The 17,592-nt window shown below is 47.0% G+C and overlaps 1 protein-coding gene across 1 annotated transcript in view; it reads right to left on the bottom strand.

Annotated features, from left to right (window-relative positions):
* The window catches only part of LOC146206271 (uncharacterized), a 36,956-nt gene that overhangs the window by 6,060 nt on the left and 13,304 nt on the right, over nt 1-17,592 (bottom strand). The window contains exons 4-8 of the mRNA XM_084608686.1: nt 13,757-13,892; nt 7,272-7,461; nt 5,414-5,468; nt 1,239-1,333; nt 544-688 (exon numbers count right to left, since the gene is read on the bottom strand). Of these exons, the coding sequence (XP_084464812.1) occupies nt 544-688; nt 1,239-1,333; nt 5,414-5,468; nt 7,272-7,461; nt 13,757-13,892 (621 nt within the window). The remainder of the gene's footprint in view (nt 1-543; nt 689-1,238; nt 1,334-5,413; nt 5,469-7,271; nt 7,462-13,756; nt 13,893-17,592) is intronic.

Here is a 17,592-nt window from a genome sequence, read left to right as displayed (position 1 = left end):
CCAGCATGTGCGTATGTTCAAAGTCAGGTACAGATCAGGAGTATAAAGGCCTTTGCGCAGCTGCATAAGTGCGGATGTGATGACACGTGAGAAGGGGACATTGGCATATCGAAAACTGGGAAGCAGCTAGGACACGGAAATCACGTGCAACCGCGCGTGCTGCATTCAATGCGTTAAATATCCTCCTGACCAGCGCGTTGTCTCAAATGCTTCAAATGTCAGAGCGGCAACTTCTAATCGGAAAATAAAGAACTATGCTTGGTATTAGTGAGGAAGGCGCGCAATTTACCTTGGGGCAGTTAGCCATCCTGTCCGACATTGCGCTGCGAAATGCGCAAGAACAGTGTTCAGCGTGGCACTTGCTTAAGGGGTCCGTCAACACGGCATAATAATAATAATAATAATAATAATAATAATAATAATAATAATAATAATAATAATAATAATAATAATAATAATAATAATAATAATAATAATAATAATAATAATAATAATAATAATAATAATAATAATAATAATAATAATAATAATAATAATAATTACCTGTTCCTGAACGATTACTGCCGAAACGGCACAGAGGCCATAGCTTGGGGCCTTCGGTTTGCACGTTTCCTTCACCGAGGTAACCTGGCCAGAGATTTGAGCCTCTCGTTTCTGGTCCAGCTTTTCACCGGCCATGTTCCGCGGTCTGTATTTGTGTACCAGAAAGAGGGAGAGCGAGAAAGAAAGGGAGGGGAGTTAAAACGCGAAACAGATGCGAAAGGTCTATAGTCGATCGAGATTTCAGAGGCGTCGAGGTACCGCTTATCGTCATTCAGACTATAGACGTCACAGGCCATACTCGTCAGCAACGAATGGTGTCAGACAGAGCGAAGGCTACGCAGGTAAGAAGCCATGGAATAATAATAATAATAATAATAATAATAATAATAATAATAATAATAATAATAATAATAATAATAATAATAATAATAATAATAATAATAATAATAATAATAATAATAATAATAATAATAGTGTTCTTAAGTTCCTCTGCGCAGCTGGCCCTCCACATGGCCTATATCATCTCCCTTCTGCTGCAATCCTATTCGGTATACCCTTCCGAAATATCGTTCATCATCTGAATCCCGATACGCATGTGAGCTTCCTCTTCTCCATTTCAGATAGCCGCGAACGGAGCGCAATCTAGTTCCCTTCAGAGAGTGACTGCGTGGGCGCACTCACGGGCTGGTGCATACCTTTCGTTGCAGCTGAACCCCCAGAAGTTGTCCCTGCCATAGCGAGCCGGTGTCTTGAAGAAACGCTTCTGCTTGAGGGTGGTCCGCACTTTTCTCTGCGAAGGTGCACAGTAGTGCACGGTAAAGGGTAACAAGGACATTAAAACAAATGATGGCGGCTGTTTTCTCAAGCGCGAGTTATATAAAGGAATACCAAAGAAGCGCATAATCAATATCTGCATACCCTGTAACTCCCTCCCGTCCTCCTCCGCCAAACGAATTGTAGGGTTCGCGCCTTTGTAATCAACATCCCTTGTATGTGTTCAAATTAGCCGCGCAGTGCATATAATAACGCTTGGTGGCGTAGGAAGAGGGCATCGATTAAGAGGAGGTTAAGGAATCGGTTGAATCAATAAACATCCCGGGTACAATATAGGGACAACTGCTGCAAAGTACATCTTCTGTACTTTTCCCCTTGCCGCGTTTTCTTCCTCCTGAACTATCTCAACCGATGCAGGTTACCAAGTCAGTGGTTTTAGTCAGTAAAGTTCAGTTCAGTTCAGTTCAGTCTTTCAGTCATGTCCCACAGTTCCTGACCCTATGGACCATATCACGCCAAGCTTTCCGGTCTCCCACTGTCTTCCTAATCTTCAGATAGCTTCAACTGCAGCGCCTCGAGAATGCCATCTAACCATCGCGTTCGTTTCCTACCCGTTCTCCTGTGACCCTCAATCTTTCCCAGCATCAAAGTTTTCTCCAGCGAATATCCTCTCCTCTCATCAGATGACCAGAGTAGCTGAGCTGTAACTTTAGAATTTGATCCTCCAATGAGCAGTCAGGGTTTATGGTCGACAATATCGACTGATTTGATCATCTGCGGCAGTCCAAGAAACTCTCAAGAGCACCACAATTCAAAAGCGTCAATTCTTCGGCGGTCAGCCTTCTTCACAGTCCAATTCTTGCATCCATACATCACAACTAGAAAGACCAGAGCACGAGCTATACCGATCGTCGTTGGAAGTATGATGTCTCTGCTCTTTACTAGGCGGTCATGGCTAACCATGACTCTCTTTCCCAGAAGCAGGCGTCTCCCAATTTCATGGCTGCAGTCACCTTCCGTGGTAATCTTGGAGCCCAAGAAGAGAAAATCTGTCACGGCTTCCACTTCTTGTCCCTGTATGTTCCAGGACTTGATAAGGCAAGATGCCATGATCTTAGTCTATTTAATGTTCAGTTTACGCCCAAACCTCTCACTCTCTTCTTTCACGCGCGTCAGAAGTCTCTTAAATTCCACTTTACTTTCTGCCATTAAAGTGGTATCATCCGCATATCTAAGGTGTTTGATCCGTTGCCTAGCAATCTTCACTCTAGCTGAAGACTCATCCAGACCGGCTTTCCTCATGATGCACTCATCATATAGGTAGGCCGACAGTATGCAGCCTTGTCTCACTCCTTTCTCAATCGGGAACAAATCAGTAAGACCATGCTCAGTTCTGACTGTTGGCCTCTTGTCTTTTATACAGGTTCCTTGTGGAGACAGATGAGGTGAATCGGAACTCCCATCTCTTGGAGAGCTTGCCACAATCTGCTGTGATCTACGCAGTCAAATGCTTTCGCATAATCAATAAAGCAGAAGTAAATGGGTTTCTGGAACTCTCTTGCTTTTTTTATGATCCAGCGAAGGTTGGCAATCCGGTCTCTAGTTCCTCTGCCATTGCGAACCCAGATTTCACGCCCGGAAGCTCCGGATCCACATACTGCTGCAGCCTACCTTGGAGGAATTTCAACATCACCTTGCTAGCATGCGAAATAAGCGCGATCGTGCGGTAGTTGGAACAATCTATGGCACTGCCTTTCTTTTGAAGGGGACGTAAACTGACCTCCTCCAATCCTGTGGCCACTGCAGGGTCGTCCAAATTTGCTGACGATGTATACAGAACGTTAACAGCGTCATCGTTAAGGGTTTGAAGCAACTCAGCTGGAATGCCATCCATTCCGCCAGCTTTGTTCTTAGCAAGGCTGACCAAAGCCCCCTCAACTTCACTCTTCAGGATGCCCGGCTCGAGATCAATGATCACAACCTTCACAACCTTCTTATGTTGGGTTTGCACATTCGGGTTCTTCTTGTACAATTCTTGAAGCGAAAAGCTCACTCATCAATGGCCTCCAAACAGCTGTGCCTTTTTCAAGAGCAGATTGTTGTATGAATAATGCTACAGCAGCTTACTGGGCCCAGCCAGACACCCGACACATTTGTCTAGAAGGCTCGATCGAACATTGAAATTTTATGTTCCGCGTGATATTCCGCGTCATCAAGCATGCTTGCTGCATAGACTTCGTTTAAACGTGGCTTTCACGCGCAAGTACTTGCATTTATTTGGACAGGTGGACTCGCCGGAATGTTCAACTTGTGGCATCCCAGATACTGTGGACCATTTATTATTGGCGTGCCCAGCGTATGCGTGCGAAAGAAGTGTGCTATAGCCACTTCCTTGAAGCGTTTGGACAAGGGCCCTTTGTCGGAGGAACTGCTGCTGGGAACTTGGCAGGACAAGGGGAAGAGTGTCCAGGCAGTGCGTGCTCTTTGCCGTTTTTTGTGCGCCAGCGGACTCGATTCGCGCTTGTAAAGCAACCTACGGTGCCTGTATATGTATTTAATATGCCTTCTCCAACATCGTATCCCATCATGATCTTCTTTCTACTCTCCTTCTCCTTCCCCAGTGTAGAGTACCAGGCCAGATTTGAATTACTTCGGCCAACCTCTCTGCCTTTTCCTTTCAGTAAATTTATCTATCTATTCTGTGTATTCTTGCCACCTCTTCTTTATCTCTGAGGCTTCAGTGAGGTCCATGCCTTGTTTGTCCTTTATTACGCCCATCTTAGTGCAGAAACTTCCTTTCATATCTTTGATTGTTTTATACAGATCTCTTGTGTTTCTAAATTGGTTGTTGGTCTCAACTGCTTGGCACTGTATGTTCCGGAAGGCATTCTCATCTCTCCTTGCTATTCTCTGAAAATCAGCATTTAGAACCTTGTATCTTTCTCTTTCACCCATAACTTTTGCCATCCTCCTTACCTCAGCTGATTGCAAAGCCTCTTCAGACAATCAGTTTGCTTCCTTGATGGAAAATAGCGCGAAAAAGCACACGAAGGACGGAAGGAAGACACGGGCAAGCGCTATTTTCATTTTTCGCGCTATTTTCCATCATGAACGTTAACCAACTTGCCCAACTTTCGGCATTGCTTCCTTGCATTTATTTTCCTTTGGAACTACCTTAGTAGCAACTTCTTGTATTACGAACATCAATCCACATCTCTTCTAGATCTAATTCTTGAAATCGATTCCTCATTTCCACGGCATATTCTGATGGAATTTGATAAAGATCATACCTGAATGGCTTTCTAGTTTTCTGCGCTTTCTTCAATCGAAGCCTAAATTTTGCAACAAGAAGCTGATGATCGGTGCCACAATCGGCCCAGGCCTTGTTTTTACTGCTTGGATAGCGCTTCTCCACCTCTGTCGGCAAATAATATAATCAATGTGATTCCTGTACAGACCGTCCGGCGAAGTCCATGTGTACAGGAGATTTTTGTGCTGTTAAAAATGTGTATTCACTATGGTCAGATTATTTTCTTGACAAAACTCTACTAGCCTCTGCACAGCTTCATTTGGGTCACCAAGACCGGACCTCCCTGTAATTCCGGATATTTCTTCACTCCTTACCTTAGCTTTCCAGTCTCCTATGAGAAAAAGGACGTCTGATGATGAAGTGCGGTCTAGAAGGCATTGCAGGTCAGCATAAAAACTTATAACATAAGCTTCTTCAGCAGTAGTGGTTGGTGCATAGACTTGAATAACTGCTATGTTGAAAGGGTGACCTTGGATCCGAAGTGAAATCATTCGGTTGTTTTTCAAGTTGTAACCGAGCACTGCTTTGCCCATTCTTCTGTTTACTATGACAGCGACTCCATTCCTTCTCCTGGATTCGTGTCCACAATAAAAGACATAATTGTCGCTGGAATTAAATTCTCCCATTCCGGTTCCTTTGAGCTCGCTGATACCCAAGATATAAGTGTTCAATCTGTCCATTTCTGAGTGGTTGAGTGGTTTTAGACGTGCTGTCGAACATTCGTTTTGTTCAATCAGGTCCCTTGCGATTATTCGTCCTCATTCTCTTGATCTGAACTACACTTACCTTCCACTTGGACTTAGCTTCTTTGCCCATGTGTCGATAGTATCCATATTTGTTCCTGAGCATTGGAGGGTCATGGAAGAGAGAGAGAAGAAACTCATTGACATCAAATAAGGAGCAGGAATTCGAAGGAGCTTCAGTGACGGACTTTAGTGATTCGATGCTCTTGACAATCTTGACAAATGCATATTGTTTATAGGATGTGTTCAATTATTCGCGTCGACGTTCGCAGCGCGGTCAGAGCCTAAAAAAAATATAATAGTCAGGGACACTAGGCTCCTGCTTTAAGGCTATTTAAAGCTCACATCGGCGGCTTCACTTGCGGATTCTCTTTCGCATTCATGCACCTTGCTACACGCTTAACTTCACTAATCCCTTAATTCGTGCTTTCATTATCCCACGCATACTCATCATCACGCATTCATACGCTACCACAATCCATCGGCCAATCAGTGGTCGTCAATGTCATTTGCATACCAACTATAGCATGTGCCAGAGACACACTCGTGTTTTTGGTCGACAGCAATTGGCGAAATCGACGATTGCGGTTCTAAATGCTAGCGGACTAAAAAAAAAAATGCAATTTGGCCTGACATGCGCAAGTTCCTTCAAAGTTTCCAGAGGTCGCAATTCTAATTATTTTCTTTTTCTAATCCTCAAACTGAAGTCGATGCCGAAGGAACACGGGGTACAAATTGAAGGCAACCGCATCGCAGATTACCACGGTGCAATGAAAAATAGGTTCAGTTCGGTTCAGTCGTTCAGTCGTGTCCGACTCTTCCTGACCCTATGGACCATATCACGCCACGCTTTCCGGTCTCTCACTATCTTCCTAACATCACATAACTTCATCTACATTAACTGAAAAGGTATTACAATCCAGGAAAGACTGATCAACTTGTGCAATGGTTGTATCATGCTGCATGAACCGCTAAAGTAAGCGAAAGCTCACGAGAAGCGCTCTCTGGTATACCTAACAATTGTGTCTTAATGTCACTACTGCGCCATCCTTTCACCTCTCCTCATTAGCAGGTGGCATAGGAGCAGCCTTAGCATCCAGAAGCGACAAAGTTCGAAGAATGCCGTTATGGAAGGCTTGAGATTAGTTTAGACTAAAGAGGGTTCTTTAGGGCGCTATGACATCCACACGGGTGTATAATCACTCCGCCTTCCCACCAAAATGCGGCGTGGATTCGATCCCGCGGCCTAAGGGAAAAGGGGGGCGGGAGTCAGCATTGTTACTGAGCAACCACAGCGCGTATCCTACTCGCTCGTGTAGCGTGCGCGAACTGGTTCACGAAGTCTTTTCGGACACTTGACGTCAGGGTTACGTAGGGACCCGTGCGTGTTCTTTGGATCACAACGCCGGCTGCGGGGTGTGGCTCGGTCGCGGAACGCCTCGTGCAGTGGATAGCTCGCGCTCTGTGTACAAATACAGGCATGGTCGCTCTCAAATGTTTTCGCATTGAAATGTGAATGCTGTAAAGACAGGTTTTGAAAGCGGATCCCTGAGAGCGAAAGACAATACCTGAGGCTGGACCCTGGATGCCTGACGCCAAGAGGGAATAAAGTTATGAATTTTTAGATTATATTTACGTAGCAATAACTTATCCCTGTGTGGCTGAACAACCGTCATCGCAACTTCAAATAATCGAGAAGTAAATTTATTTTAAAAATTTTGGCTGGTCCTTGGGAGCAAACGAAAATTTACCATTATCTTTCAAATGCGGTAACGATTGCACTCGCGCGGCGGAAGACACTTTGGTAATCGAGTATCGGTGGCAATACAGGATCTTCGCGATCACAGGCGCGACAGCTCCGCAACCCCGCGTGCTAAGAAAGAGAAAGGTCAGAGACTCACTGCAGGGCCTCACAGATGTGCACCAGGCGAAGCATCTTTTGAGGGCTCTCGCGAATAGCATCCGCTACTTGGTCTGCCAGCTTGTCCAGCGGTTTCCATAAAATCAAGCCCGGAGGAAGAAATGCGGTGCGCGTGTCGCCAGGGCTGTTCACCTGCCGTCGGACAAAGGCGTTGGGTCGCGACCCGGATCCTGCAGGGGTGATCCAGCCGCACAGCGAGTCGTAATAGTAAGATCAGTCATTGACGCTTTGTAATTAATGCGCCCGAACGACAGCAATTACATGCCAGCGCTTGCTAACATCTTGAACATCAAGGCTGTGCGCCCTTAATAGCATAGCGTTTTCTGAAGGGCTCCTATGAACGTGCATGCACAAACCTGCCGCTGACCCACCAATATGTCCAGTGGCTGCCCGCCCCTCATGTACAACCCATACCTATAGGACCGTTTGAAAAATAAATAAATAAATTCAAGTGACAAAAATGACGCAGTGGCAGCTCTGTTAAATAAGTTAAATTGGTTCACAGGAAGGGAAAGGCGCAGTAACTGTCACACTTGCTCTGTGGACACCCGAACCGCGCCGTAAGGGAAGGGAGGAAGGTGGGAATGAAAGTGGAAAGAGAGAAAGAGGAGCCGTAGTGGAGGGCTACGGAGTAATTTCGACCACCTGGGGATCTTTAACATGCGCTGACATCGCACAGCACACGGACGCCACTTCGTTTCGCCTCCATCGAAACGCAGCCGCCGAGGTCGGGTTCGAACCCGGGAACTCCGGCACAGTAGTCGCAGCTGTGTAAGACTAATGAAAAACGATGAGGCAGAAACCGAGAGTGTGTGTGTTGGTTTGGACACCGTGCGCTTTGAGCTCGGACCATCAGTCTTTGTAAATAAACCCTGTCTTACAATTGAAGGCGGTTGCGGGGTACCTGAACCCAGCCAGACTCTGCAAAGTACACCGCAACCGTCCCCGAGAACTTCTCACCTGGAAGTTACCAGTGCCAGTGACCTCTGCTGTGATCTCGCACGACCAACTGTCAGTGTCTCCGGTGCTTTCCATCATCTCTACTGGGCCCATACACCAACGTGATCCCCCCCCCCTCTACAGCGGCACCGATGATCAATATGTCGAAGACTGGATTGCATCCTACGAGCGCGTGAGTACTCATAACAAATAGAACGACGTGCTTAAAGTGACCAACGTTATTTTCTAACTGGACCGTCTTCAAGACACGCTTTACGGACGGGCTCGGTCGCCAAGAGGAACGGAAGCTTCGAGCCGAGCGCCGCTTGCGTGAGCATGCGCAGCACCATGGAGAGACATTTACAAGTTATGCCGAGGACATATGTGACCTTTGTCACTGTGTCAAAGCATCGATGCCTGATACCGATAAAATTAGGCATATATCCTCAAAGAAATCGATGAGTGCGCATTTCAAATGCTTTTGCCTGAAGATGCCCGAACTGTCACCGATATAATCGCTCTGTGCGATTACACCAGCTACGACGACAACGCATCGTTGCTAGACGACCAGATGAGCCCCTGTCAAGTTTATCTACTCGCATTGATTCCACTCTACTTCATCACATTGAAGAATTTGTGCGTGAGGACGTTTAACGACAGCTTCATTGGTTCCCTAATCCCAGGAGTCGTCATCAACGCAGTACGCCATGTCATCCGGGATCAAGTTGCCGAAGCTGTTCGCCGCGTTTACAAGCCAAGCCAAAGCACAGTGACTGCGCCACTCACGTATGTAGCAGTTTTCCCTTCTGCTCACTAGCCTACCGGACATCTGCGTGCCACCTGTCGGGCCATTGTCCCCAGCCGTCAGCTAGTGGCGTACTGGAGACAACCGCCGTGCCTGAAGTACGCCATTTCCACCGCTAGGACTTCCAATCTCGGCACAACACCGTTTCCGACTGCGCAGAGGTGGAATTTTCTGCTTTGCCTAACATGCGCGTGGACGCTGTGGCGCGTGTATAAGGAAAACTATGCGTCATCAAAGACACTGACGTGCCCCAACACTTGCGTCGTTGTCACACTGTCCTACAACTCTGTACCCGATTCTGCCTTGCTCACTACACCCGACGTTTTTTAATTCCCAGTTTCCTTAACCTGCCATTTGCTGTTCTCATTGTGGACCAATCTGTAACCAAAATGACTCTTTATAACCCGTTTTCCTCTCTTTGAACCATGCTTGCTCGTACCTGCCTTAGACACGCCGACCCAGCCGACTTACCTCTTACAATCGCATTTCCTCTACGTCCGGTGATCTGACCCTGAAACTGAATGTCCTCAGCCCGCCTTCCTATGCTTCAGGTTCTGTCACTTCATCCGTATTTGCACAACTATATGAAGACAGCCTGAAGCCTACTCAAGAGACCCCGCTTCTTACACTGCTGAACCATTTTCGTCCCTTCGACGTTCAGCATGCTTCTTGGGCGGCAATGTGGCTGTCACTCATGCCGCACTGCGGCAGCACCCTTATTATGTTTCCTCCTTCGAGCGTCGTGTAAGGAGCAGGTCTACGATATGCCATGTCATTTGGTAGAATACTACACCCTGGGCTTCACCCGTTGTCTTGGTCAAAAAGGACGGCTAGCGTAATTTATTTGTCGTTTACCGTAAACTAACCACGATAGTCATAAATGCGTTTACCCGCTTCCTAGCATTGACAATGCCCTTGACTGCTTTTACGGCGCGGAATTCGTTTCATCGTTGGACTTGCGCTCCCGTTACTGGCAGTTTTCAATGGCCGACTCTGACCACTCGAAAACAGCCTTTGTGACTGCAGGAGGCTGACTTGAATTCAACGTCATGCCATTCGGATTGTACAACGCCCGGTGACTTTGAGCGCATGATGGAGACGGTAATGTGTGACTTGACATCGAAGACGACTTTGCTGCCTTGATGATATTTTCGTCTTGTCCTCCGACTTCGCGACGCATCTGACTTGACTCGAGACCGTTTTGAAATGCCTCTTCGATGCTGGCCTGCAGTTTAATTGTTGTCGCTTCGCCGCACACCAGTTGACTATTTTGTGTCATGTGATATCCAAAGATGGCGTGCTTCCTGACCCAGCCAAATTACGTGATGTCGCTCACTTCTCTAAGCCGACAACTATGAATGAACTTCGCAGATCTGTTGGCCTCTGTCCTTATCGTCCGGAATTTCGCGTCTATCGTTGCGCCCGTGACCCGAGTCTCAACAATGACTCAGCTCTTTCTGGGTGGTCTTTGAATTGCGACAACGCCTTCACCACCATTCGAGCTCTTCTGCCCTCTCAGAATATGCCATTATGACCGCAACTCTCCCACTGTGGTGCACACAGATGCCAGTAGTGTGAGACTCGGCGCACGGCTCGCTCAACGTAAGGCAGGGGTGATAAATACGTCGTCGCGTCCGGTAGCCAACTCTCACTAAATTGGACGCCCACTACACTGTCAGTGAAAAAAAAAAAGTGGCCATCGTTTGGGCACTTCATAAAGTTCGTTTTTATACAGCCGACCATTCGCCGTTGTCACGGACCATCACGCGTTGTGCTTGGTATCAATGAAGGATCCCTCTGGCAACCTTTCTAGCAGGTCATTGCGCCTCCAAGGATTTGACATCCGCGTTGTCTACCGGTCTGGCAGTCAACATGCAGATGCAGATGTTCTATCCCGTTCTCCTATATCCATGATCACTTCAACCCCTCCGTCCTCGGAAGCCATCTTGTCTTCTCTTCCTCTACACCTCAAGATATCCCAGATGCGCAAAATGATAACAAGCACAACGCGTGATGGGCGCCGTGTCCCTGTATGGCGACGAGAACTTTTTGCGGCCTGCTGTGCTAAAATGCAAAGCTGTTTTGAATGTTTCGAAACACGCGTGCCCTGAACCACTTTATTGGGGCTCAGGGCACTCGTTGGGGACTGTCCTGTTTACTATTCTACCTCAGTCTCCCTTTTTTTTTTATGCTTTGGGTTTTGTACATCTGCCTCTCTCTTCGTATGTTATTTGTCATTTTATATGACTCTTGTTTTGCTGCTGTTCCCTTCTTTTCTAGTTCTGGTTCCTGTTTTGTTTAATTTGCAGGTCTGGATGGTACCTTCCGGGTTTTTCCTTTTATTCTTCTCAAGCCAGCGTGGGCCACCTTGCGACATGGACCTCGTTTCTTTGTGTTTTTTTTTAATACCTTCTTTCGCTTTTTAAAAAAGTTTTTTCTTTTTATCTCAAGCATCTGCTCTCTTTTAATTATATTTAATTCGTTTGAAGCCTGGCAAAGCTTTTGCTGGTCCGGGCTCCCTCTCCGTTTTTTTTTTGTTTTTTTTTTATCAATTCGAGAGGACGAATAAAATGGTAAAATGGACAGCTGGCACCACTTTACGCATAGCAAAAGATCTGCCTGAAAAGCGTGACAAACATGGATACGGCAACATTATACGTAGCTAACCGTAATTGCTTCTTGTTTTTGTGATTTTGGACTGTTAAGGATCTACGCTGACAAAAATATCAACATTTATTTATCGGTTGAAGGGCCCTTAACTGTGAAATAATGACCATCATCTTTGTTACGACCGTGTTCAGCCTTGTATATACTTCCGAATTTTAGCGTCCCTGTTCGGGGACAGGGCGCCTAGAAGCCGCTTTTGCCGCCACATTCCTTTTCTGAGTATTCGAGGATCCAGTGGCTGATAACAGCAACCAAGCTAGGCTAGTGAGCAGCAGCACCGAAGGCACCATGTCGGTGGCAACATCGCCACCACTTGCTGCGGTCACATCGTCAACACCTTCTGCAGCGGCCAATCACCTTGTCGGGTCGCCAAACATTCCGGGAAGTCACCCGTTCATGTGTAATTACCCGCCTGGCGTTCGCCCGTGTGACCACAAAGAAATTTTCCCTATTGTTGGCGTACAATAAAGCTTGCAGCTTTTCGCCGAATGGGGGTGTTCGTGACGTTTCAAGAATTAAGACTGGAAGTAACCTTTACCAGGGACGGAAGTCTCGGAATCCTGGACGGCGTTTGTCAGCTCAAGATCGCCATCGCTACCAAGGAAGTTCACCCTTGCCACATGAAGCTATGCGAGGAGGCTCAAGTACCTTCGTCCATCGTCGGCAGTGAGCAGCACCTGGAATGCTCGCAAGTGTCTCCCTGATTGGACCGCCCGAAATGAACTCTATTTCCCTAGCTCCCTAGGTGGGGAAAAGAAACCGTATTTAAGCAGTGGAGTTGTATACACGATGAATAAGCTGAATGAGCTGAGTGAGCTCTCAACTCTCTTCTTGATCTCTACATACTTCACTATGTAAAAAGCGTACATAAACGTCTTTGCTTCGCCTATTCTCCCTGCCGCTCCCCGTCCGATGTCTCGCCCTCCTGGTCACGCTGCAAAGAAGTCTTGGCTCCCAACACCGATCACATCAGTGTTACTTTCTTTCTTTGTGTGCCGTGCTGTGCAGAAAGGCAATAAAAGACGCCGTTTTGAATGTTTCATATAATGTTTTGAATGTTTATATATCTATATATATATATATATATATATATATATATATATATATATATATATATATATATATGTGTGTGTGTGTGTGTGTGTGTGTGTGTGTGTGTGTGTGTGTGCCAACTGGGGTGCTGTCCTTCCCTTCGTTATTTTCGCTTAGCATACCGCCACGACGACCACTACAAGGTTTTCGCCATTCCGAATGTACTGCGCCGTTTCTCAGTCCGCGAAGCATGCTCCAGAGTAAAGATTACCGCCGCTTGGGCGATCACTCAGGACGGAGAACCAAATTCGTCAACAAGCTCGCGTTCACACTTTCGACCAGGTCAGCCCGTTTCAACCCGGCTGGCTTGATTGGTTGTGTGTTCCTGCAGCATGCCCGCACTTTTCCCACAAACTGTTGGCCAAGTACCAATGCCCGTGCCGAGTTATTGAGCAGAAGTCGACAGCAAACTACGTCGTCGAGCCTGACACATCTTCTCCGATCTGTACCTCCACCGGAGTGAGATTGTTCACGTTCAACGCCAGAAGTCCTTTTACGACTCGGCCGTATTGGCTACCCCTAGAGTCTCCAGGATGGCTCCCTCTTCTCCCGGGGGTGATTGCAGTGACGAAAATGATGCACTGGCAGTTCTGTGGGGCTAGTGAAGAACGAGGAGGCAGAAGCCGATGGTGTCTGTTGGGTTGGTCACATCGCACTGAGCGCTCGGACCATAAGACCCTGTAATTAACCCCACCCCCTTCTTATAATATAAATATGATAGCACTTTCTTTTGTGGTGCTCCGAGGGCTCTAAACCATGCTTAGAACCACCTTTTTTTTTTCTAGCCCGCAAGAAAGTCGAGGTCACCGCGTCTATAGCACATGAAATATCGACAACTTCACCCAGCTCTTACAACCGAACTCTATGTTATGTCTGTGGGAAAAGAGAGAAAAACCACAATGACCCAGGTGGTGCTCACTAACAGCAACTGCTCGTAGATAGATAAAATAAGCAGAACTCACCGCTGAGCGTTCCCGCAGTCCCAGTCTGGGGTGCAGCGCTGACGTACTCGGTTCCTGTAGACAGTTGAGAAGTGTTCACATCGAACTGGATCCTGGACACGTAGGCTTTGGCGCTCGCCTCCAACTTTTCGACGTCCTGCAATGCGAACTGCTTGATTTCCAATGAGCTCTGCTGAAGCTCTGGCGTAGAACGCTTGACGGAAATAGCCCAAGCAGCCGGTCAGCAGTATCGCTCAATATCACTTGGAACTATCGAGCGAAGTCTGCAATTGATCTTCCTCTACAAATGGGAATAGATAGCTCGGGGGAAGTTTTCCGCCCTAACCACCCGGAAAGGAATGACCGGGTCACATTTGGAGTGCTTTACAGTGCACACATTTTGCATAAAGCGGGAGGACGGGTATTAGTCGGAACGTTGCAATTCAGGCTGGGCTCTACTGTACGATAGGAACGTTTCACTGATCCCTGATGCTGGTTACCTACAGTCGGCCCCCTCCTGAACTGTACGGTAGGCAACCGGGAATTGCCGGGTTAACCCCTTTGCCGTTCCTTTCTTTACTATTTATCTCTCTTGACATAATGAATAAACAGCGCTACAGACTAGGACGATGATCAAGAAGCAAACAGGATGGGCGCTGTCACCTTATTTGCTTCTTGATCTTCGCCCTAGTCTGTAGCGCTGTTTATTCATTATGTCCCCATACCAACTCGCCCAGATGTCTCTTCTATTATCGTAAATCTCTCCTAAGTTGGGCACTGCAATGCGATTGGGAAATTTGAGTTATAAAACTGCGGTATACGCAGCTTAAGGCCGACGTTAGAACTTTCCTTATGGGTTAAGACCTAGAGAGAGGGATGGAAGGAGAGGAGAGAAAGAGCTTACAGGTAGCATCTGCTAAGAGAGAACACAGGATGTGAAGGGAACGTGGAAAGATGGAGAGTGTAGGGACGGCATGTCGCGAAGTCACTATCTGTCGCGCGAGTATGACGCCGTCAGGAACAACGCAGTGTCCGGCACTGGCACATCTGGGGCGCTTCAAGGAAATGCCAGAGATGCAACCGATAAGTTTAACTGGAGTTCTTGCGTGGAATGCGTACACTCTCTCGAAGTGAATGATACGTTTGCAGGACTCTGCTATTGCTTTCACATGCCATGCCGCTCGGCTATAAAGTTATTTTTCTGTAATCTATTCTAAGTCTACCCCCCTCCCCACCTTGTGATGGTTCAGTGGTTGGGGCGCTCCACTCAGTTTCCTTCATAATGCTTTTGTGATATCTGTGTTCCTTCTAAGTATCAAGAAGCGGCTGTCTGCGATATATGCTGGAGGTTATTTAGAACGTATATCCCGCCCAACATGGGTTCTTATTTGTACGACTACTTTTGTGGAGAAAAAAAAATACTTGGGAGGAACGCGGTTGCAATAATGAACCTTGTCGCCTTTCCCGCTTAATTGTCATTTGCTACAACCCGCATATCATGCCACTGACTCAGACAGCGACTAGCTTGGCCTGTGCAGTCCTTATTTTTCTCTTTTTATTCGCAACGCCATTTGCTTTCGAGTGTAACGCTGCCTTGTACGCAATGCAAAATTGTTAGCTAGCATGCTCGCATACTCATAGTTTGCAGTTAGCATCACTATATCTCTTTAAGGCACGCCACTCAAAGGCCACAGCTCATTTACTATCTATCCCTTTCTAACATACATGAACCAACGAAACTTCGTGGCTTACGAGAGGTCACGAAAAGACGTCGGGCCGTTTCCTAGGCCAGGATGGTACAATGGCTCAGGCATGTTAAAACCCTTTTCATCAGTTATGTAAATATAGCATAGTAAGGCTCATGGAATGAAATCCTGTACGAGAGATCTGTGCCAAAGATCTGTCATCTGCGCTCCAGATTCCGCGAGATGTGTTCTCCTTGTCAAGCAATCCTGTCATCTGCAATCCCACACTTGAACGCGCGCCAAGGAATGCCATGCTACAGGAGCGATGGTGTACCGTCCAAACACACTTTCTGGAGAAAGTGTGACAGATATTGTGCCTTTTTTTCCCTGCAAACCAATTAAAATTATATGTAGGTCTGCAACGAACGCCGATAACAGGAAAACGATGAGAAACAAATGATAGGAGAGGAAGGGTAGGCTTTCGCCATTCTCCTCTTGGGAGACATTTAAGAGACCCTTTATTTATTTTTTTTAGTGTAATGAACATCGTGTTTCTTGGTAAATTTTTTTTTTTTGAAAGAAAGAATAGTGGTGGCCGATGTGTATGCACACACACACACTCACGCACACACACACACACACACACACACACACACACACACACACACACACACACACACACACACACACACACACACACACACACACACACACACACACACACACACACACACACACACACACACACACACACACACACACACACACACACACACACACACACACACGCACACACACACACACACACACACACACACACACACACACACACACACACACACACACACACACACACACACACACACACACACACACACACACACACACACACACACACACACACACACACACACACACACACACACATATATATATATATATATATATATATATATATATATATATATATATATATATATATATATATATATATATATATATTGTCACGTCTCGACAGAACGCCAAGGAGGGTCGAAATATAAGACGGTTTGATTAGTGGCCTAGAACGAGTCTTGCGATCAAGCTTCCTCCTTCTTCTTTCAGCTCGCGCTTGTGTTCCCATAGTCGTCATCTTTTGCGTCGTCTTCTATGCGGCATTTGTCCCCCTCCTTAGGAAGCATCGTCCCGATGAGAACAAAAGGAAGTAGGAGGTTAAGGTCAGACTAAGTGGTATGGCTTCATACGCACGACGTGGACGACGTCAGCTTGGCGCTGGCGTCGCTTTGATGTCGACACCCCGTCTGGCATCACCTCATAAGTGACGTCGGTTAAACGTCGCTGAACAACATAGGGTCGAAAGTATCGCCGCAATAGTTTTTCGGAGAGTCCACGCCGGCGAATAGGCGTCCAGACCCAGACTTTGTCGCCAGGTTCGTACATTTCATGTCGGTGTCTCTGATTGTAGCGTCGTGCATCATGCTCCTGCTGATTTTTGATCCGCACACGCGCTATTTGGCGAGCTTCCTCTGCACGCTGAGCGAATTCCTCGGCGTCCTGATCGAGATCATCGGTGTCGGCATTCGGGAGCAACATTGCATCCAGCATAGTTGTTACTGGTCGCCCGTGAAGGAGGCTGAATGCTGTCATGCGAGTGGTGTCTTGGCGGGCCGTATTGTAGGCGAACGTGACGTAGGGAAGTATTTCGTCCCAATTCTTGTGGTTCACGTCGACGTACATGCAAAGCATGCCTGCGAGGGTCTTATTGAGGTGTTCCGTCAACCCATTGGTTTGAGGGTGATAGGCAGTAGTTTTACGGTGACTGGTACCACTGAGACGAAGAACGATTTCCAAAAGTTCGGCCGTAAATGTAGTTCCTGGGTCAGTTATAATAAGTGGGAGCGCCATGCCTCAGGACAATGTTCTCAACGAAGAACCTAGCTGCTTCGGCGGCGGTACCCTTTGGCAGAGCCTTGGTCTCCGCGTAGCGGGTCAGATAATCAGTGGCGACGATTATCCATTTATTCCCGGCTGTAGACGTCGGAAATGGTGGAGGTCCATGCCAATTTGCTTAAAAGGTGTCGCTGGCACTTGAAGAGGGTGGAGTAGGCCAGCTGGTTTTACAGGGGGGGATTTATGGCGCTGGCAGTCGATGCACGTACGTACATAGCGTTT

Source organism: Amblyomma maculatum, chromosome 1 (assembly GCF_055883805.1).
Source record: "Amblyomma maculatum isolate TAMU_Amacu chromosome 1, ASM5588380v1, whole genome shotgun sequence".
In the NCBI taxonomy this organism is placed as follows: domain Eukaryota; kingdom Metazoa; phylum Arthropoda; class Arachnida; order Ixodida; family Ixodidae; genus Amblyomma; species Amblyomma maculatum.
Note: the sequence above shows the minus strand (reverse complement) of the source record. Positions and strands in the feature narration are given on the sequence as shown.